The 23,845-nt window shown below is 37.8% G+C and overlaps 1 protein-coding gene across 11 annotated transcripts in view; it reads left to right on the top strand.

Moving 5' to 3' along the window:
- The window catches only part of poc5 (POC5 centriolar protein homolog (Chlamydomonas)), a 103,090-nt gene that overhangs the window by 44,327 nt on the left and 34,918 nt on the right, over window positions 1-23,845 (top strand). For 10 of the 11 annotated variants that reach the window (XR_011357565.1, XR_011357577.1, XR_011357575.1 and 7 more), the window contains 4 exons: window positions 6,966-7,070; window positions 9,999-10,178; window positions 13,742-13,904; window positions 22,339-22,460. Coding sequence is in view for 8 of the 11 variants with exons in the window: in XM_069937574.1 (XP_069793675.1) it covers window positions 6,966-7,070; window positions 9,999-10,178; window positions 13,742-13,904; window positions 22,339-22,460 (570 nt within the window). In the remaining 3 variants the exon portion in view is untranslated. The remainder of the gene's footprint in view (window positions 1-6,965; window positions 7,071-9,998; window positions 10,179-13,741; window positions 13,905-22,338; window positions 22,461-23,845) is intronic. The other variant, XM_069937583.1, reaches the window with a different exon arrangement.

The raw sequence follows: 23,845 nt of genomic DNA, 5'->3' as shown, positions 1-23,845 counted from the left end.
CCTGTACAACCACATTCCTCAGTGCCCAACCTTCATCAACTTTCCTCGTAGCCTAAAACAAAAACCTGGTTAAACACCACCTACCAAGCATAAAGCATATTGACTGTCCCTTATCAGACGCTGGCTATCCAAATACCTAAGAACACCTTCCAAAAACTTGCCTACTACAGATGTCAGGCGCACCAGCCTACAATTTCCAGGGTTACTATTGGAGCCTTTTTTTTTTAAACAATGGAAAAAATATGAGCTACCACCAGCACCATAATTGTGGCTAAGGAAATTTTAAATATTTCTGCCAGAGCCCCTGCAATTTATACTCTAGTTTCCTTCAAGGTCAGAGGGAGTTTCTTGGTAGGCCTGGGGGATTTATCCACCTTTCGTTGCTTTAAGACAACAAGCACCTCCTCCTCTAATCTGTATAGGTTCCATGATCTCACTGCTTGTTTTCCTTACTTCCTTACTGCCTGTCTCCTGAGTAAATACTGATGCAAAAAAAAAATTACAATCTACCACCCCTCCCCTCTCTCATCTCTTCTGGCTCCTTTGCCTGAAGCTCTCCAATCACATGTGGATTATTCCAATCCAAAACAGCTGATCCTCTGATGAGCTCATCAACAAGCTGGTCCAAAATGCCATACTATAGGTATTCCACAAACTCTCTCTCCAAAGATTTGTACTGATGTGACTCCCAATCTACTTTCACGTTAAAATTCCCCATGATTATTCATAACGTTCTTTAATGCAGGACTAACTCCATAAAATATGCATTTATTATAGTGAATGCTCTCACCAAGATGCTGAAATGCTTTGTGTTAAGCTTTCACCACATGGTTTCTTGCCAAAACTGCAAAATTTTGAGTTCAGGAATCTGAGTAGTAAACTAATACATCTGGTGTATGTACATTATTGGAGGAAAAGCATCTGTGTCAAATTTTTTAGACTGTTCTTTGAAGAAACAGTGGAGCAAATATCCTCAAAGGTTATGCAAGTTTGTGAACTAAATCATTGATTCAAAGTTCAGTGAATCTTTCCCAGATATAAATATACTCTTTAAAGCTATACTGCTCAAAATTGATAATTATACTTTGCTTGAAGGCTGTAATAATTCTTTTGCTATTGTTACGAGTCCAAAGGACCACAAAACCCAGCAGCAATAGATATTCACCATGACAAATAGTTACTTAAACAAAAGTTGTTTTTAATTATCTTTAAACATGAAAACAATCAAACTTAAACTTATCACTATTAACTTAACTACCCATCTTGACCCCCTTCTAATTCTAAGCGCACATATATGTGATGTGTGTGTAAATTTAAGAAAAGTTCTTTGGTTCACAGTTCACTCTCACTTCTCATTCTTCCAAGTACACTGGTTGCAGGTAATTCTTATACTGTGCACAGAATTAAACATGAATAAAGTTCACCAGGCTTTGGTGCTCGAAAGGTAAATGTTTACTGCTCAGGAATGTTCTTGTAGGTTTGCAGAGAGAGACGTGTTGTTCCAGGATTTCCACAACTGAGGTATCACCATTAGTCACCTCAATGTCTTGCTGATGAAACTTGCACCATCAGGGTTCTCCAGATGACAACTAGGCTACCACAGAATTCCTTTCTGTTCCTCTTATTCCAAGAGAAACATCAGACAGATAGCACTTCCAGCCATCCGCCACTCTGGAGCTTCTGTTTCAGTTTCAACAAACGTCTCCTGGTTGACAATGTTCAGTCTCTCCCTCTCTCTAAGATTTCAACTCCCAGCCACATGTCCTTCTCTCTCTCACTTGCAAAATCCCCTCCTTCTCCAGCAAACAATGAGTCAGTCTTCTTGTCCCATCTGTTGTTTTAGGTAAACAAATCTCTCAATGACCTTTGAGTGAACACTTTGCAGAGAGGTTAGAAGGTCCAAACACAGACAGCCTGACTCCAGTCCATTCATTTCATGATATCATTTCAATTAGCACCTACTTGTGATATGTGCATAGCATTCTCCATAGTTTCTGTAAAGTCACTGAATATGAATTCTTCAGTATTTCAAATAAGATCTGTTTTAAAGTGTGTGTATATATGTAACCTACTCTAATTTTGCCAATTTATCTCCTAAAAACATCTCCAAATATTTCATCACCCTCTCAATAGGGTTCCATGTTTTACATTCCTCCAAAAATAAGCTATTGTAGTGGCTCACCGAAAGCTTAATTGAACTGGCTCAATTAATGCGATGGTCATTACTGAACCTCGACTTGACTATGTCTGATCATCTCCTCATTCTTCATTTCGCATTGCGACCCAGTTGCTAAACTATCTTTTAAATCTGATCCTCTTCTGTTTCATTTCTTTTCTTAACAGTGAAACATTCTCACCAGTTTTTGATGATGTATTTATTGATTGGCTATATAACAGACTCGCCAAGGCAAATAGCGCCTTTGGAAGACTACACAAAAGAGTCTGGAAAAACAACCAACTGAAAAACCTCACAAAGATAAGCGTATACAGAGCCGTTGTCATACCCACACTCCTGTTCGGCTCCGAATCATGGGTCCTCTACTGGCACCACCTACGGCTCCTAGAACGCTTCCACCAGCGTTGTCTCCGCTCCATCCTCAACATCCATTGGAGCGCTTACACCCCTCACGTCGAAGTACTCGAGATGGCAGAGGTCGGCAGCATCGAGTCCACGCTGCTGAAGATCCAGCTGCGCTGGATGGGTCACGTCTCCAGAATGGAGGACCATCGCCTTCCCAAGATCGTGTTATATGGCGAGCTCTCCACTGGCCACCGTGACAGAGGTGCACCAAAGAAAAGGTACAAGGACTGCCTAAAGAAATCTCTTGGTGCCTGCCACATTGACCACCGCCAGTGGGCTGATAACGCCTCAAACCGTGCATCTTGGCGCCTCACAGTTTGGCGGGCAGCAACCTCCTTTGAAGAAGACCGCAGAGCCCACCTCACTGACAAAAGGCAAAGGAGGAAAAACCCAACACCCAACCCCAACCAACCAATTTTCCCTTGCAACCGCTGCAAACGTGTCTGCCTGTCCCGCATCGGACTTGTCAGCCACAAACGAGCCTGCAGCTGACGTGGACTTTTTACCCCCTCCATAAATCTTCGTCCGCGAAGCCAAGCCAAAGAAGAAGAATATCTGTATACTGGTGATGAGCTAAAGAGGATTAGGAAGCATCTTTATAGCATAGTTGACAATGCTGATGCAGGAAAAAGGCTACCTTTTAAATATTCCGCATTTTCTTTCTTTTTAAGATATTTTTATTAAGATTTACAATAATAGAAAAATTAAACAATATTATTATGTAAGGAAATTGTAAGAAAAAAACATAATTTAAAGCTCCTACCACTAATCCTTTTCTCACTTCTTGTCCTCTCAATTAAGTACTATCTTTTCTGGATCCTTTGCAAGGGGCACTCTGCCCAAAACTTTCTGAGGCTTCAATATCCTAATTTTAAAAAAAGAACAAAGATCCAACTGAATGTGCCTCTTACAGACCTATTTCACTATTGAATGTCGTCGTTAAGATGTTAATTAACAGACTGCAGAATATTTTAGTTTTGATTGTTTCACATCAAACCAGTTTCATTAAAAATCGTCACTCCCATTTTAACATTCGTAGATTATTAAATATAATATATTCACCTTCTAAAATTCCAGAGTGTTATCTCTGGATGCAGAGAAGGCCTTCAACAGAGTTGAATGACAATACCTTTTTGAAATCTTAAGAAAATTCAATTTTGGTCCTGGTTTTATCTCTTGGATTAAATTATTATACCATTCACCTTCTGTATCTGTTGTTATGAATGATCAACCATCTACTTTATTTAACTTACATTGTGGAACTAGGCAGGGATGCCCTCTCAGTTTCCTCTTGTTTGATTTTAGCTTTAGATCCATTAGCTATTGCTTTTCGTGATTCTGACGACATCTCCAGGAGTTCCAGTGGGATATACAAGGTCTCCTTATAAGTGGACGACCTTCTGTTATTTGTCTCAAATCCAAAAGTGTATATTCCTTTTATGCTGTTATTATTGATGCAATTCAGTCACTTTTCAGGGTATAAACTAAACTTGCACAAGAGTGAGTTTTTTTCCCCTGATATTGCCTTTCTATGCCAATATCCCTTTTAATTCTATTAAGAATCCGTTTACCTCAACTTCCGATTTATGCAAGTTATGTGCACCCTCACATATGACCAAATTTTTAAAAATCTTTATTAAAAGTGCTGTACAAATTTATATTTTGTATTAAAAGTATTATATACAGTGGTCCCCACTCCTGGCGGCAGCCTGAAGTCCCCATTCGCCAACTTATGACCAACTCCGAGTTGTAACCAATCCTCCCGTCCCCATTACAGTTGTAAGTCAGGGACTACTTGTACTTAACTAGGAATTATAGTCAGGAAAAACCACAAACATTTCAGGAAAATGTTCTTAATTAAGTAAAACAATTTAAGCAGACATTGCCAAGATGGTCACCTTTTTCTATTTCATTAGTTGGTCGTATTAACTCTATTAGAATGATTATTTTACCCAAACTTTTATATTTGTCTTCATCTCCAAGTCAATTTTGATTCCCTTGACAATATTAGATCTTCCTATATTTGGCAAAACAAACAACCTTGGCTGAATAAGCTTCATTTGCAGAGATTTAAAAGGAATGGAGGGCTAGGCATTGCCAAATGTTAGATGCTATTACTGGACAATCAATATACATTTTATCTTATTTTGGATTCAATATTTTAGTAGATTGGACCGCCCAGTTTGGTTCTCTTTGGATTTGAGGTTGGCTGAGTTTTCCATTTTATTCTTTTTAGGAGTGGCACTTCATTTTTCTTTAGCTAAAGTTAACAGAATGATATACAGCCCTGTAGTAAAACATTCCTTGTATATTTGATTTCAATTCAGGAATTTTTTTGATTTAAAAGGTTTTAAATTGGCATGTAGAGGCTCACTCATGCAGCAAGCAAACTGGCTCCAGTGGTTATGAGCAGGTCCACAGCCAGCAGCATCCATGCGGATTCTCAGTGTGGGGCAAAGCCTCAGTCCAGAAGCCAACATTGCTTCCATTCCGCAGGGTGCAAGGGTCGCTGGGAAGCACAGGCCTCTTAAACGCGTGATTTTGAATTAGTAAATCAGTTGGACTAAAACTCTGCTCGACTCAGCATGTTTCTTTTGCTCACAGTGGCATACCAGCCACAATCATTTAATTATATATTTCTTCTTCCTTTATATAATTCGACATTTGTCAATTGGTATTCAGTGTTTTCAAGACTTGATTGTTGACAGTTGTGCCTCTTGTCTTTTGAACAATTATCGGCAAAATTTAATTTACCAAATTCACATTTTTTTAGTTATTTGCAGATCAGAAATTTTTTTTACAGATTCAATTACCAAATTTTCCTAAGGCTTGTAAATGTAACAAGGTGGATGTAATTTTCAAATTACAACCCTTCCAGAATGGTTATATGCATGACATGCTTTCAAAATCACATCAGGTTTTCCTCGATAAGATAAAAAGAACATGGGAGCATGTTTTCTATCTCAGACAAAAATTGGGATTACTTCACTATGTACTTGACATTCGCTTATTCAGTTCAAGGTTGTATGTCAGACTTGTATATCTAAAGGCAAATTATCCCAGATGCAGTATTTCCTGATATAAATCCCCGATGTGACAAATGTAATGTCAGGAAAGCAACCTTGATACATATGTTCTGGTCTTGTCGAGCTCTTGAACCTTATTGGAGGGAGATTTTATTTTGTATTTTGACAACAATATTGAACCTTATCCTATAACGCCTTTGTTTGGAGTATTAGATAATATTAACGAGCTATTTTCTTCATCTAATCATCAAGTCATACTATTTACAACTCTTAGCCAGCTTAGATGGAAAGATCCTGTTCCACCCACTAGTATTCAATAGTTATGTCATGTCTTGTCTTAATTTAGAAAAGATCATGAGGTTCACATTGTATGCTAACACTAATTTTCATAAAATATGGAGCTCTTTTATGGACTATTTTCAGCTCATGTAATCTGTTTGTCTTGATCATTGAAGATATTTATATATGTACATGGTGTTTCCTTCATTTGCATTGAGAGAAGGGGGGGGGGGGGTAGCGGCCGTGAGCTGTTTTGGAGGAGTGATGTTTCATCTTACAATAAGCAAGGCCTTCCAAAACTAGATCTGACTTGAACATGTGTAAAGGACCTCCTTTGGAACCAAATAATATCTGCAAGCATTTTAATTGGATTCAAGTTGTTTGACTTGTGTTAATTATTACAGATAAACAATCTATAGCATTGGTTGCAATCTGAAGTCTCATTCCCCTCATTATTATCAGATATTTCAGAACATTTTCCCCCTATTTCCTTGCAATAAGAGACTTGCTTATCATGCCTGCTCTCAGCAGTCATTTCCCTCACATTTTGTGGTAACTATTCTCTCATTCAGTTCAATTATCCTCCCAATTCTTCTATAATCATCATCTCTTTAGCACCTGTGAGGAAGTAGCAATGCCATGCAGACTGCACAGATGAGCACTAATGAAAACATTGAAATAGCAGTGTTGCTCTGGTGGACTGTATTTATTTTAATCCAGTATTGATTTCCCTCTTTGGTTCTGATTTAATGTTGCATTAAACAACCTTACTTAGTTCTTTCTCTGACCTTTCTTAATCTTCAGTTTGGTTAGGAAAGTATAGATGTGAGGTGCCCAGATTCCTATGCTCCATGTTTTAGAAATGTAAAATATCAAAAAGGGGTAAAGGAAATTAGATGCAAGTTATAAGCTAGAATTGTTTAATCTTGATCTTATTTGGTTGTTTAAATTTATAAAGTAAAATAAACTGTTCTAATTGAAAGTATGGTAGTGTGTAAAGTTTTTTTTAGCCACTTATCCTTTTAGAAATTATTTAAAAATATGAGGGTGACTAATTATTTTTTTTTTAATCTGCAAAGGTGATTTCCAATTTGATCCAAGGACTTAAGAATCTAAAAGAGAAGATGGAATTGATGCGTAGATTTACGCAGTGGCGACTTCAACATTCAGAAGCAAAGGCGGAAGTATGTTTGAATGCATGCCAAAAAAATGTCCAGTTAAAGCAGGATGTACTTGCCTGCCAGCTATTTCTAGCTTAAACCCTATTTTAATTGGGAGAAGAAAAATTTGGGAAACTTAGTGTATTAGCATTTCTAATTAAATATGCTTATTTCTTTGCCATGCAATCTTGGACACTATAATTGATGACGTGGTGGATAATTGCTGTCAAGGAGAAGTTTTTTTGATGTCGATAATTTCTGTAGAATTCCCCCAATATGTTCATTTGAGATAATACTAAGTTTTTAAGCAATAGTATTGGAGAATCAAAAACATTGTGAATTTAAAAATAGGGTTTTTTTTTTAAAAAAAAAAGGGCATGGTAAACTTAAATGTGCATTTATTTATGCAAGAAGCCAAGGAATAAAAGATCCTTCTGACGAAGAAAAACATCAAAGCAATCATGTAGTATTTAAGAATATTCTTTGCTTTAGTTAATTTAATAAGAACATGCCACCCTTGGTATAGAAAGAAAAACATTAAACAAGAGTTTCAACTCATGATATGCAATTAATTGGTATATTGTTGGCAGGATATAAAGATTGAACATTAGGTAGGTAGAGGAATGGTATTGACATAATGTTATATAATTTGAAATGTGAGTATTAAGTCTACAATAAGCTTTTGTTAATCTCTTATTTTCATTTAGCTCTAATGATTGCATTTTACTGAAATATGTAATCCTTGTGTGATTTTGTTGACCTTGTATCACTCTGCAAATAATAATGTTTTTGTATCTGGTTTGGCAAGTGACAAATCTAATTTTAGACTTCAATGTCATCAGTTACAAATGGTGGGCATGATTTGCAGAAGTGTGGAACAATTCAACTGGTTCACAAGGCAGGTATTTCGAGAGATGTGTATCGATATAGCTGTAGTATCTGAAATGTTTGATTTTATTTATGGAGTTGTAGCTAGCTGCCTCAAGCTATGGCTCTGCAGAGCCTATAGCACAAGAGAGGGTATAGCTGTATGCAGGTTAGCTCAGAAAGAACACGCTGTTCCCAGAAAGAATGACACAAACCCCAGTTGAGTGCAGTTAACACTGATCTTTATTGGGCTCACAGCCCTGCCTTTAGTCTCAAACTGGGAGTGTGGTCAAAGCCCCCTCAGTGCTGATTGGTGCATTTGCAATCCGGTTTCCTTTATAGACCACTTAGACTGCTTTGGTTGTGGCCAATTGGAGGGCAGCACTGTGGGCCTCATGCAGCCTACTGGATCGTTGCATTTGTCCTTCATGTTGTGAGGCACCCCAAGGGACCTGCGAGGGGCCGCCACAGAGTTTAATTTTGTGCTTGTGCAAGATATTGTTGGATGTGGCCTTCAGTTATTTTTGAGGGATACTGACCATTGTATGTTCAGATATCCACACTGAACTGTTTAGTGAACTTCTATTTCAATATTTAAAACTAATAATCCGAAACAAAATTAAGGTTTTTTTAAAATAGAATTTAATTAAAGAAAGGAATGCGTTTTACTTCAGTGACATGAACTGGGTGTTCTATTTATTGTTATGGAACTTTTAAATTAAATAAAATCTGTATATTCAGTTGACCTGAGCCCCTGTATAACTCAAAAATGGTTGCCTTTTTGATAAACATTCTTAATTAAATATGCTGATTTTAATAAATTTGAAAAACCATGACAATAATACACCTAATTCTTTGTCTCCACAACCAGTCTCCTGAGTTTTGATCCTCTCTGGGGAGAATAAAATCTCCTCCACTTGGTCTTGACATTTCCAAAGTGGATACAGGTACTTCATATTTTCACTCACAATGTGAACTTTCCTACTTGTCCAACTATAATATAATAGGCTAAATGTTCTTGTGCATGCATTTTAATATAATTTTAACCCCAGATCAAGTGTATATTTGCATTGAACTATTTTACTTTAGTATAATAATCTATTACATTTGAATGAAATTTTAGTTACTATTTTAGGGTACATCTTAATTAATATTTTTGAAATTTCAGCTTTTTATTTTGATCAGTTGTGCAAATACTTTCACCCCTAAATCATTTTTTATGCAATGGCATCTAGCATGGCAAGTCTCAGATGAGTTTAGCTACCCACATCACGAGTCTCCAGGGTTCAATAACCAGCTTTGGAAAAGGGAACAATTAATATTTCAGTGTGGGACTCATTTTCTCTTCCCCAGAAATGTTAATGTGGATGAATATCTCTAGAATGAGATCAACTGACATAATGTGATGAAGTAATAATTAAGATCTGATTCTTGGTGTAATGTGTTGGTAAGGCATTGGAACCCATCAAACAAACCAGACTATAAGAAAGGAAGAAACTGTCAAAATGAGGACTTGCAGAAGTGACCATTTCTGACACAGAAATAGTCATAAAGTGAGCTATCTAAAGACCTGCATCCTATGTGTCAGTGCTATTCAATTTCAATAGTTGAGTATGATATTTTTAGTATAATTGAAACTTGTTAATGGAGTTATTTGAAATTGATCATCCTAATTAAGATAATTACCTGTTAAATAAAATTCTATTTGTACAATGAAAATCAATTTTTGCCTGGGACATTTGTAATAGTTCAACAATTAGATACTTGTTTTTGGACTGGGAGAGGAAAAAAGCATTGTAGTAATTTTTAAATTGTTTGAAGGATCAATCTTGCATAAATAAGGCAAAGCAAATTGTAATCTCAGGCAGATGTACTTTTATGCTCAAATTTAAAGATTAGTTTGTGCACTGCCTCACGTTGCAACTGATCCAAAGCAGCAATGCATCACATATGACTATTCTTTAGTATACAATTTCAGATGTGTCAGGTGAATGAATATCTGCTATAATTTTGTAATAGTTACTGATAGTGTACCTTCATTTTCATTTGAGAGTTGAATATTAATTTTGGATTATTTGTTTCAAGGATTATGCCAATATTCTGGCTGAAAAACATTACAATTTCTGTCTGATGAGAAAAGTATGTACGGCATGGAAATCCATAATACAAACAGAATGGAAAACAAGAGTAGAAAAGGCATGTCAAACTCGAGCTGAGGAGGTCTGTATCCAACTCTCAAGGGACTGTGATAGAAAGCTTAATGCAGTAAGTACCACTAAGCAACCTAAAGGCTATAAATCTACAAATATAGTTCATCACATGGGATTCTTTAACACCACTGTGTCGAAATACAAAACATCTTGGACTAACTAAATTTCCACACAGGTTTTTCAGTCTATTGTGGTTTATCAGGTTACTGTAAATCAGCCATTCTCAACATTTTTTGGCTATGGCCTCCTTAGAACTCTGCTCCCTCCCACCCCCCCCCCCCCCCCCACAATCCTTCCCTGTGAAGCAGTCGTTTAGTTGGTTTCTTCTGTATTTCTCTCCTACAAACTACTTTAAAAAAAAAATTTATAATTTCAGTCCATGGACCCCCCCCTTTAAATGTGCTGTGGCCCCCCCAGAGGGGCTGCATTGCCCCTGTTGAGAATGGCTGCTGTAGATTATCTTTCAAAGTTACCATGGTAACTACAAAATTATCTATAGAAATTTTTTTAAATTGAAGGAAACGGGCAGTTATCAGCTGCCAAAACTCACTTTATTCAAAAAGAGCAAGACTGATAGAACATGGAAAACTACACAGAAACAAGCCCTTAGGCCCATCTAGTCTGTGCAGAACTACTATTCTGCTGAGTCCCATTATCCTGTGGCCGGACCATAGACCTGCGTAACTCTCCCATCCATGTGCCAATCCAAATTTCTCTTAAATGTTGAAATTAAATCCGCATCTACCACTTTCACTGGCAGATCATTCCCCACTCACCACCCTCAAAGTAAAAAAGAACCTCTAAATGTTCTCTTCAAACATTTCACCCTTAACCCGTGACCTCATCTCCCCCAACCTCAGTAGAAAAGGCCTTCTTTCATTTACCCTATCTGTACTAATAATTTTCTATGCCTTCACTAAATCTCCCCTAATTCTTTGACACTCCATCGATAAATTCAACCTTTTTCCTCTAACTCAAGTCCCGGCAATATCCTTGTAAATGTTCTCTGCACTCCTTCAATCATATTGATAACTTTCCTGTAGGTAGGTGACTAAAACGGCACATAATACTCCTCATTTGGCATCACCAATGTCTCATGCAATTGGAACATAAAATTCCAACTCTTGTGTTTTCAATATTTTGATTTACAAAGGTCAATATGCCAAAGCTCACTTCCGCCCTATCTACCTGTGAAGCTACTTTAAAGGAATTATGTAATTGTATTCTCAGATCCTTCTGTTCTCTCATACTTCACTGTACCCTTCTGTTTACAGTGCAAGTCCTACCCTGGGTTGTCCTCAAGTACAACTCTATGCCACTTTCACAGCATTCATCCAATATCCTCTTGGCTCCTTTAATATCTAAAAATCTCTCTATATGAGTATATTTAATGACTGACTCTTCCCAGCCTATTTGTGGCAGCGAAGTCAAGGATCGCTCTGGTTGCTTTTCATTAGAAAGGGAAAGTAGAATTATGAATATGTTATTTGAAAACAAATGTCAAATTTTATTTTAAAACATAAGGAACTTTGTTCTAACTTGGCTGGTTTAGATGCAAGTGTGTTAGTGTATTTTTCTTTTTGAACTGAAATAAATTAGCTTTTTTAAAAAAAAACAAATGTTAAATGGAGGAATAATTTGTATAATATGCAAACCAGCTCTGTTTATATTTTAGAACTTTCTGAAATACTTGGAGAAATATGACCATTACAACCACACCAAAAACATTGGATTAGTTTATATAACTTTGTAATTTGGAAATTCTGCACCCAGTTATTAAGCATAAAGGATTGGCAGACATTTGAGTTCTGTGTTTTTATCGCAAAATCCCTGGAGCTGTGAAAAGGGTTCTTCTGCAGTCTCAATAATTAGTCTCATACAGTTCAGCATAGTGTGCAATTTCCAGAGTATAGGATTTCAATGAAAAGAAAGATCAAATATTACTAAGAAGGGCACCGTGATTGTACTGTCCTGGTGTTCATTCAGGAGCCTGATTGCTGCAGAGAAGAAGCCTCCCTTCAGCCTGTTGGTGTGTGTTTTCTCATTCTTAAGGTTTCTCTTATGGGAGAAATGAAAAGAGTGTGTTCAGGGCACAAGAGTCCTTCAATATGTTGGCTGCTTTTCCTGCATAATGGAAGATGTGGGTGGAAAAGAATTTTTTTTAATGTTCTGAGCTGTTCTACCTTCTGTAATTTCTGATCTTGAGTACAGCTGCTTGCATACAATGCTGTGAGCCACTCAGTAAATATGCCTTTGATAGTGCAACTAGATAAATTGTTGAGGAAGGTGGGGGGGGGGGGGGAATATGTGATGTGCTTTCTTGATCATCAGATCAATGATCAATGTGCTTGTCAGACGTCAGGCCATTGGAGATGATTATTCCTAAAAACTTGAAGTTCTTTACTCTTGACTGTGAAAAAGTGCTAGCAATAAATAGCAATAGTGGACAATTTTTAAACAACATGGGAAAATTGGTAGCGCTATCGTGCACAATTTATACATCATGGGAAAGTCAGTAGTGCTATCATGCACAATTTATAAAGACAGTGGGGGGAAAAGCGATGATCGTCCTGCCCTCCCAGAATACTGTGTGGCAGAGAAAGGGCTGTATGCATGGCTACATGCAAGGAGCACTCATGGAGGGGTTTCTCTGGCGCACGGCATTCTAGGAAGTCAGGTCCATCATTGCTTTTTACCACGGTCTATAAATTGTGCATGATAGCGCTACCAACTATCCCATGCTGTTTTAAAAAATTGTCCGCTATTACTATTTATTCTCTCTCACACATGCGCTCTCTCTCACGCGCACTCTCTCTCTCTCTCTCTCTCTCTCTCTCTCTCTCTCTCTCTCCCACTCTTCTCTCCCCTTCTCCTCACCGCGACTTTCAATGGCAAAGTTTATACCTTCATTTTAATCTTTTCTTCCTTCACGTTCCTGCACTCATGCTACACTAGACACTTTTCAGGCCAATTGGCCATTCATTCCTGAGTCCACTTGCAAGCATGAAAGGAGCTACTGTTAAGTGCAGTTATGGAGGAGAGCTTATCCATTCTTCACTGATTCCTATCTATTAGACAGGAAGTCAAGGATTAAATTGCAGAGTAGGCTCTAAGACTTCAATCAGTGTTTCTCAACCGTTCTCTTTCCACTCACGTACCACTTTAAGTATTCCCTATGCCATAGGTGCTCTGTGATTAGGAAGGGATTACTTAAGGAGGTATGTGGGTGGAAAGAAAATGTTTGAAATCCATTGTTTTAATCATACCTCATTGACTCGTTATGTGCACAGTTTCATAACTTCAAAGGAAATGACCCAATGACAATTTTTCTCAAGCAAAATATTTCTGTAACAATTGGGTCTAGAGCAGTGATTCTCAACCTTCCCTTCCCACTCACATTCCACCTTAAGCAATCCCTTACTAATCAGAGCACTTACGGCATAGGGATTACTTAAAGTGGTATGTGAGTGGAAAGAAAAAGGTTGAGAAACACTGGCCTAGATCCTGAAGTTTGGGAATGAGTTTGTGAGAGACTATGGTACTAAAAGCAGAGCTGTAGTCTATGGAAAACTATTTGTGAAAAAATGCAGTTTTATTTTGTTCTGAAATCCTTTCTAGTCAAAGGAGGAGCTAGAAGGTGCAAGAGCAGAGATTCGACGATTATTAGCGGAAAAGGACAAGTATACTGATTCCATGAAGAAAGCATTCATGCGAGGTGTATGTGCTCTCAACCTTGAGGCAATGAGCATGTTTCATAATGGAAGCCGAAGCATGGAACATGGTTAGTATTCATATCAAATCTTACAAAAGAAAATTGCAAGTGCTATTCAATGTAACAAGTTCCTGCATGTTTTGGATGTGAATTAAGTGAAACTTTGACAAATAATTGACATTTTTAAAATCACAATTACAAAAGATTTTCTTTGGTATCTTTAATGGTTTGCTGAAGATCATGAAAATGAAAGAAATATATTAGTTATTCAGAAATTGCATGCAAACCATTCAATGCATAAATCATTCCATGATTTTATGTTAATTATTTTGGTCCAATAACTGCATTGTTTTAAGCACTACTCGTTTCAATATTGCTTTCTTTTACTTTGGGATCTTGTCCTTTGGTATAGGTGCCTAACCTTTTATCTGGGATCGTCTGGATTAGACACCTGCCACTGTTCAGAATCTTCCAGATTTCAGAATAATTTTTAAATGGTGGTCCCTGTAAGCAAATGCAATGTTTCAAAGTCACGCAAAACAGGGGGAGTGGGGTGTTGAATTAATTTAAATAAATAAATACCATGAAAGACCATATCACTAGCATGTTTTTTTTTAAATTTTAAAGTAAAACTTCAAAATAAAACTGGCTCAGATCCCTGCCGTTCCTGTCCCCACTGTCTCTTACCTTCGGTGCAAAGGTGACACTCGGCCCAGAGCACCAGGTGGAAGAGAAGTAGGTGGCAGCTGGCTCGATGCAGGAGCAATGGCCATCTTCCTTAGCCATAATCCCTCATCCAGCTGGAACTGCTCTGGTGCTGGCAGAATGGTTCCAGCTACATTGGGAATTATGGGTAACGAAGACGGCTATCGATCCCATATTGTGCCAGCCGTTGCTGCAAGTGAATGCCAGGCTTGGCAGCGTGCACCCCTGCTGCCATGTCGGGGTTAGATGGGGGGCTGCCGGGGGGATTGGTGGATGGCAGGGAGGCGACAGACTGGTGTGGGTGCAACTAATGGATGGCTGGGGCTCGGTAGGGGCGAGGCAGTCAGGCATTTTCATTATCGAAGAAAGTGTTGGTTTTTGGAGGGTGCCAGTTTTTGGAATCCTGGATAAAAAAATTAGGTCCCTGTATCACATTTTGTAAACTAAATGAATTTACTAACTGAAAATAAATTTATTAACTAACTGAAGCTTTGTTTTTTAACAAAATATGTGTGAGACTTGTTTAAATTTTCCGTATGTCCTTGCAGCAAACCAAGCCTCCTACAAGTTGCATAAAGTCAGAACATTACTCTATAGAACGTTAATCAAGGGTTGTCTTCAATCAGAAAAATAAGAACAAAGCACATCAGCTTTTATGGTTTGGGGCTCTCACATTTGATTAGGTTTCTGCAATCATTCAATGAAAGTACAAAAGTGTCGGCTGGTGAAAGTATTTGCAACAGAATAAGAGATGTTGATGGGAATTTGTCAAGATGGGTTGGGTGAAGGAAAACTACCGATTACATTGCTCTGTGAGCTGCTGTACACTCAATGGGCCAAATGACAACCTGCTTTTCTCTTTGCTTCAAGTCCTGGTGTGTAATGAATTTGTACTGGATAACTTGTGGGGTTTTTAAAAAATGCTTACATTGGTGACCAAACTGATCAATTTGATCTTCTCACAAATGTTCTGCACCATGTAGCTCTTAATTTCTGTCACTCAAAATTTCTCCTTCCATTCCTGTATGTCACCTCGAGCTGTTTGCTCATTTCCCCTCCTGCATTTCATTTTCTATACACTAAACAAATATGCATCCTGGTTTTACAGATGTGATTAATTGCTTTAGCTGCATTACCTTTCATTATATTTATTTTATTTCCAAAGTCTTTATTCTGCACTTGCTCTAGATTTCAAAAACAAAAATCATAGTGAAATCTACTGCTTGAATAAATAATGGAATCAAATTCAACTTTCAAAATAAAATCAAATGAATAATTGATGGAAAGAAAAACTTGCAGGATCACTGGGAAAAGTGAACAGTTGGAATTAATTGGATTGCTCTTTGGAAGGGTGAGATGGGTCAAGTGGCCATCTTACTGAATGATTCTGTAAACAAGTTCATCCTTAGGAAAAGTTCGACTGTCCCCGCTGTTCAGATATGCATGATTAACAAGTTTGCCAAGATGTGCTTTTGGACATTTTTGAGATTTTCTTATCAACTGCTTCGATGTTCTTGCTGACACAGCAATTACAAATAGGTCTTTAAAATTTTGTTTTTCGGAATAGATTTTGATAATCAAACCAACTTTTGATAAATATTAATTTAGGAACTAGCTGTAGCTTAGTCAACTATGGTGTTTGTTGAAACTTGTACAGATTTACTTTCCATGGTTCAGAAAATTGCTGATAAACTTGTGTAACTTCAGTTTCAGTTATTTCAAATGTTACATTGCTCTGGTTAATGTTTATGTATTACATTCATGTTTAATTAGGTCATGATTTTAAATGCTGATTTGCTTTAAGGACTTGGAGACACAGCTTGTATGAACTTTTTACGTTCTGGGGCAAAACTTTATTTCCATTCTAGTTCCATGGATATCAAGGTACTTCCTGATGCCTTTGTAGGATCACACAATCATGTATATGAAAGTGTGTGATCACGGCTGATCTAATTACAGCCTCCATTTTTTATTCCATTCCTTTCATCCACCTACTATCTGTGGACCTTACAATAAGTGACGCAGGAAGTGCTTGTGTGACAGATTATACATATGTTTTTGGGAGATAAATTGGGGCAGGTTTTTTTTCGTGTGGATCACAAACAAACACTTTAAAACAGATCTTATTTAAAATACTGGAGCTCTGCTCATGCTCGACAGGCCGGCACCAAGCCTCTGCAAAAGCTTTGGAGAGTGCCCAAGAGACTTCACTAATGGATTGTTGTTTACAAAAAGGCAACAGATGAAAGAACTTGTCAGAGCCGCAGGCTGTCTGGAGGGGAACTTGCTGTTCTAAGAGGGTCGTGTGTTTTTGCAAGCAGAGGAAAAAAAGAGGGTTTTTCTCTCTGTGTGTGTGTGTGTGTGTGTGTGTGTGTGTGTGTGTGTGTGTGTGTGTGTGTGTGTGTGTGTGTGTGTGTGTGTGTGTGTGTGTGTGTGTGTGAGAGAGAATGCAGTTCTGCAGTGCTGTAGTCAGCAGCAGCAGCTGGGACTGGAACAGGACAAGCTGGAAAACTTGTGTGGAAAACCCCCATTTGGAAGACGAGTTGTGAGCATATAGTTCAGCCTGGTCAAAACCCTTGTGGTTCATGCAAGAGGAGAGGATGGGCTGCCTAACGTTTCTTGAAATAAGAGGGAAAAAAAAGGAACTCTGTGGTGACCTGAAAGAAAGAGGTTATCATCTGGAGAACCCTGATGGGGCGAGTTTCTTCGGCAAGACACTGAAGTGGTTGGTTACAAGGAATCAATTACAGGTGTCCAGCAAACAACAAATCTCTCTCTGAAAACCGACAAGAACCTTCCTGAGTGGTAACCATTTACCTTTCAAACACCAACACCTAGTGAACTTCATAAATGTTAAATTCTGTGCACAGTATAAGAATTGTCTGCAACCAGTGAACCTGGGGGAATGAGAAGTGAGATTGGACTGTGAATCAAATAACTTTTCTAAACTTGCATACACATTACATACATGTGCACTTAGAATTAGAAGGGGGGTTAAGTTAGTTAATTTAATAATAATAATAAGTTAAAGTTTGATCCTGTTTTCATGTTTAAAGAAAATTTAAAGCAATTTTTGTTTAAATAACCATTTGTCTTGGTAAATATCTATTGCTGCTGGGTTTTGGGGTCCTCTGGACACTTAACACTTGACAATTAAGTTTTATGGGTATTTTGGGAGATGATGTATCCTTTCTGCCTTTTTGAAAGCTTTCTGCATGAAGATGCTCAAATTTCTTGATACATCCTCCTCTCCATTCTGAGAAGTTATAAGCCAGGGATACCCACAAGTCGGTCAGAATGTTACATTATTTTGTAAGTGACTTTGAGAATATTCTTGAACTGTTTTCTTGTTGTATTGCCATGACAGGGCTCAGAGTAGATGGCGTTTCATGTATGCATGCCTAATAATAGATAATTGGCCTCCCCACTGGTACTGGCTGAACTGGAGTAGTGTTTGTAAGCTCAAGATGATGTAGATTTGACTAACTGGCCGATCAGTTTAGAGAGTCGTGCAGAGACTTTATTAGGGTGGCACTATGTTTTGAGATCCCTTTTGTTATTTCAAAGACGTGGTTATAGAGGAGCCTGGCAATCACTACTGCTTGGTTGACTATCAGTCTTTGGTTATCCCCTTTCTCTTAGATAACCTAAAGCAGTACCAATACACTGGAGAGCATGAGTTTCATTGTCAATCTCTAACTTTGCTGAAAGGATCTACCTTTCTAGGTTCTTTTTGCATACCTTTTATTGTGGTGGTGTGGCAGATAGAAATTGCAAGGGGACCATTTTGCTTTCTGGCACAAGACTATTCTCTTGTATGATTCTGTGAACAATTTACTAATGATTTAAAGATTACCCTCATCATGTGCAAATGTAACAGACCCAAGACCCTTTCTCTCATTTTATTTCGTGTATAAAGAGGGATTGCTTTTAACTTTAGAAGAGCATTACATGATTGTCTTGTTTTCAAATTTCAGATGCAGTAATTGCAATGCTTCCCACAACTCTTCTTTCAACTTTCAGCTAATTGCAGCAAATCTATTGCTTCATTATTTATTTCTTATTTGTAGGTCTTGTATCACCATTCTGATTTTGAATTTGATATTGTTGCAGTATTTTGTGCTGTTTTGTGCTGTTTTGAATTTGGACCTACATTTTTTTAAAACCCTTGTGTGGTACTATTGACTTTTCATTTATATTAGTAGGTTGATGTCGTCCAAATGTAAAATTTTAAATTTTCTCAATTTTTCAATGGAAAAAAACTTGTCTATATGTGGCATACCTGTATCAAATCTCCCCTCATTCTCTGGCACCCCAGGCACCTCTCCCTGTAACTCCGCTCTTTAAGCCATGGCAACATACAAGCTTTCTGATATCTTTCCTGTAGGTAGGTGACCAAAACTGCACAAAACTTGACATTTTGCCTCACCAATGTTTTGTACAATTTCAACATAACATCCCAACTGCTGTACTCATTATTGTGATCTATGAAGCCAAAGTGATGCTGCTTTCAAGAAATTATGTATGTGTATGTCCAGATCTCCCTGTTCTGCCCCATTCTGCAGTTCCCAACTGTTTGAAATTCAAAGTTTGGATTTATTGTCAGAGTGCATTGGATGACATTGCATTCAACCCTGAAATTCTTTTATCTGCAGGCTCGGCAGAATTTCTACATGTCAGTAGTGCAAAAAAAAACCTGTACTCAAGAAAAGATATGTATACAAAAAGATAAATGTAAACAAAAAATAATAATTAAACTGCTTCACCATTAAATTTTGTGCATGAACTAACACTTTTTCTTAGTCTTAAATCATTTTGCACATTAGGAAATCATAGTTATGTATGTGATTCAGCAGATCTGCCTGCTTACTGGGAACATGTGTAGAACTAATTATGTTGTCACAGTTTTGCTCTTTAGAAGTTGGGTATTTTCGTCTTGTATATGTAAATAATTTCATGCATTGGCTGATAACTTCATTTCTTCAAATATAATAGTGGTTTCCCAGCAAATCTTTTTTGCTACACTTTCTCATCAATCAAATTTTTTCTTTGTTCTTTCATCAGGCAACATCAAAGTAGGTATAGACAAATTTAACGTGGCAGAACTATCCCAGGAGCAGTTTTTTTAAAATAAATAATTTTGACTGGGTGCTGTCTGTAACTGTAACTACACTAAGATCTGATTACTGTAACCAATTTTAGACAGAGTATCAAATCAAAGATTATCTAATTTAAATGTATAATACAAGTGAAGAACATTAAAAAAATAGGAGCAGGAGTCGGCCATCTGGCCCATTGAGCCTGCTCCATCATTCAGTGAGATCATGGCTGATCTGATTATAGTGTTACGAGTCCAGTGGACCCCAAAACCCAGCAGCAATAGATACGCACCACGACAAAGGGTTACTTAAACAAAAGTTGCTTTAATTATTTTTGAACATGAAAATAAAATTAAACTTTAACTTATCTCTATTGACTCACTTAACCTACTTAACTCCCTTCTAATTTTAAGCGCATGTGTGTGTTAAGTTCAGCAAAGTTATTTGGTTCACAGTCCAATCTCACTGGTTGCAGGCAATTCTTGTACTGTGCACAGAAGTTAGCATTAATAAAGTTCACCAGGCTTTGATGCTTAACAGGTAAATGGTTACCACTCAGAAAGGTTCTTGTTGGTTTTCAGAGAGAGAGTTTTTCTTGTTCCAGGTCATCCACAACTGATTCCTTTTTAATCAACCACTCCAGTGTCTTGCTGATGAAACTTGCCCCCTTCAGAAACTTGCCCCTTTCTTTCAGGTCACCACAGAGTTCCTTTCTGTTTCTCCTATTCCAAGGGAAACACTGGATAGCCAGTCCTCTCCTTTGACTAGGCCGTTTTCCAAAGCTTGCCAGCTTGTCCCTCTGGAACTGATATCTGTATCCCTCTCCCTCTCTCCAACTCTGAGAGCAAAGCCTGTTTTTTTTTCTCTCGGCTTGTGGCCTGCAAAGATCACATGACCGTCCAGACAGTCAATTCTGTTTTTCAGACAAAGCTGCCACTGCATGTTACATTTGTTGCCTTTTGCTAATAACAGTCCATCATGAGTCTCAGCACTCTTGCAAAAGCTCCTGCAAAAATTCTGTTTTAAAGTGTTTGTGTGTAACCTGCTCTATCAGACCTTTCCCAATTTATCTCCCAAGCACCTCTATATACTCTGTCACAATAACCTCAGTTCCACCTACTTTCCTTTTCCTCATACCCCTTAATTCCGTTACTATATAAGAATCTATTCAATCTTGTTTTAAACATATTTACTGAGGTAGCCTCCACTGCTTCAATGGGCATAAAATTCCATGGAATTTCCTTCTCATCTCTATTCTAAATCTACTACTAAAAATCCTGAGGCTATGTCCCCTAGTTCTAGACTCCACCACCAATGGAAGCAACTTGCTTACCTCTATCTTATTTCATAATTTGATCCCTGCAGAACAGAAAATTAGACTACCACTGATTTATCAACTGCATCTCTAAAATTGCTAATTGCTTTTTGTGGCTCTTTGTATACAAATAACACAGACAGGATCTAAGCAAATAAAGCAGAGCATGTGATGGGAGGTTTATCCCTTGTACCATTAATTTATATTTCATGATTCTGCCACCAGTCTTAAAGATAGAGCATCAAGTCAAAGCTGACAAACTAAATGCTAATCAACAGTTGAACAGCTTCTACCTCAATCCTATTAGTCATCTCATTCTTCCATATCAGTTCCAGTTCCCATGTCATTCAAGAGATGGCAAACAGAAGAAATTATTTGGATTGCTGTCTTTGGGCTCTGTTTACCATCACTTAAATGACTGTGAACTGGAACTGACAGAAGAGAATGAGATGAATAATAGGATTAAGATGGATTAGTATTGACCTTTTACCCAAACAAAGAGACATTTGTTTTTCTACTGTAAAAACAAATTTTTTCATTAATATTTCTGCAGAAGCTTGTCAAGGTTGTCCATTCTTCCCTTCTCCCCAGCCTTTTAATTCAGGGCCTGTCTGCTTTTTACTTAAAGAAGGGCTCAAGTACAAAATCTTTACCTCCTATGGGTGCTGTGAACCCCGCTGAGCTCCTCCAGCATTTCTGTTTTTACTACAATCACAGTGTCTGCCATTATTTAGGATAGTGATGCTTGTGGATTTGCCACATCCCATTGCTTAGTTTCCTGTTATTTATGACTGGAAATGTCATGGTTACAGAGCTTTGGCCTGACTTGTGGGATTACTAGATTTTGACTGCATATTGCTGTTTCTATTCATGAGATAGTGAGCTCCATGGTAAGATATCAGAAGAAAACAAATGTGTAGAACATCTGTCAGCATGAATAAACCCAGGAGAAAGAATAAAGTTTGAAGGGCATGCAGGTAAGACAGGTTGCCAGATTGTCACTTTTGCCCTGCCATTATAACTCGCCATTTGTAGCTTGGGCAACCAACTATTGACAAGGTAAACTTCCCTTGTAGCCCAAAGTATAGTGTATTACAGTTGATGGGAAGCTCTTAAGATGGATGAATTTAATCTCAAATTAATGTCTTTGAGGCTGTAATGTTACTTTTTAAATCATTTTTCAATGAAAATTCATTTACATGAGAAGAGAATGAAGTAATACATGTTAACTGTTCATAATGCTGACCAGTCAGAAATTACATGGATTGATTTGCTTGAGCATTGAAATGCGTATGTAAAAATAAAATTAACTTTTTGGATATTTTCAAGGTTTTGTCTTATTGCACTTGCTTGCTCATGTTCCATTTTTTTTATTTAAAAACAGCAGAACCTACAAATGGAAGAGATGATGTGGATTACTCTCCATCCGCCTCTGCACCCCAGCCATCAGTTTGTCCTGTTCCGACTACCTTGGAACCTCCAATTCCTTTCGACTCTGATCGGATGGTATGTAGCCCAACCTGGTGTATTTGACTTGGAGGTGCATTTTGCTGAATCACTTCATTGTTTAAATTGTATGAAGTACAATAGGGTTGAATATAATGAATATAAAGCCTAAGTTTTATTTCTCATTGTTTGTAATACTACGACGCAGGGCTTGAGAAGAGAAATTTAACATCCTCATTTCCCTCATGGACTTATCAAACATTCTGCACGGCAGAATGGGAGTTATTGTCCATCCTTATTTGCTTTTGCAAAATGGTGTCGAGTTGCTTCCTTGAAACACGCAGTTTGTGGCACGAAGATAATCCACATTGTTTTAAGATTCCTTTACTGCCATGTAATAGTACTGAACATGTCATATTACACAAAATTGCCTTCTGCCTGCCGTAAGGCAGAGTTGCCATTAGTGTCACCTGGTGCCCCTGACAGGACAAGAGAAAGAGAAGCAAAAGAGTTTAGGAAATCCAAAACAATAAGAGAATCAGAAAAATGTCCTGATCTGGGTCATGTCAGTATGAAGCAGAGTTGATAGGTATCACATCCATGTACACCAGCAGCCCGTCTTTCTAGGGTTTGCACGTGATTGCCAAGATGCATTGAATTATACTGCAGTATCAAATGGTTGTCAAATAATGTTTGGAGTGAAGGTTTTTGATCAGGATCTGGATATCATTCAAACAGGTTGTTTTGTCCTTTTTCAAGCTGCTTTTGTGCTTAGGAGTTGTCTATCTCCAAAGGATGAGGATTTCCTCAGCCCTGATTTTGATTACTATGGATCCTCATTACTTTGCAACCAGATTAATTTTGAGACTGCAAATGAAGAAAACATAAATATTTTAAACAAAGTTACATATTAAGGAAAGAGAACAGGGCAAAGCTTCTTTGGAATGCCATATAGAGATTATACTACTTTGTAATCGCTTGTCACATACCCGTGATCATTTAGGATCTGCAGCTCGTGATGTACGGTATTGCATTGATTTAAATTTTGCAGCCTACAAGGATCCATGGTTACCCTTGTGGCAATTAAAAAGAGAATCTAGCGCACTTCTCTTTTTATAAGAAGCTTGAATAATTATAGGGATGTTCAATTCCACTTGTCCTACTAACTTGTATTCTGAATGTATAAACCATGGCAAATGACAAAAATAAGAGCAGAAGTAGATTATTGCCCCTCAGTTTGTTTTTAATAAGATCAAGGCTGATCTAAAAGTTAAACAAAATTCTGGAAAAACTCAGCAGGTCAAACAGTGTACTTTATGTGGCAGAGATTAAAGTTTCAGGCTTGAGCCCTTTATCAAGGTATGGGCAAAATGATGGGGTGGGAGGAGCAGGGGAAGGAGCAGAGTCCTGCAGGCAGGAGATGGGGGGGGCGGATGCTTCTGAAT

Source organism: Narcine bancroftii, chromosome 1 (genome assembly GCF_036971445.1).
Source record: "Narcine bancroftii isolate sNarBan1 chromosome 1, sNarBan1.hap1, whole genome shotgun sequence".
Taxonomy (NCBI): Eukaryota; Metazoa; Chordata; class Chondrichthyes; order Torpediniformes; family Narcinidae; genus Narcine; species Narcine bancroftii.
The sequence above is the reverse complement of the archived record's forward strand: the minus strand, read 5'-3'. Positions and strand labels throughout refer to the sequence as shown.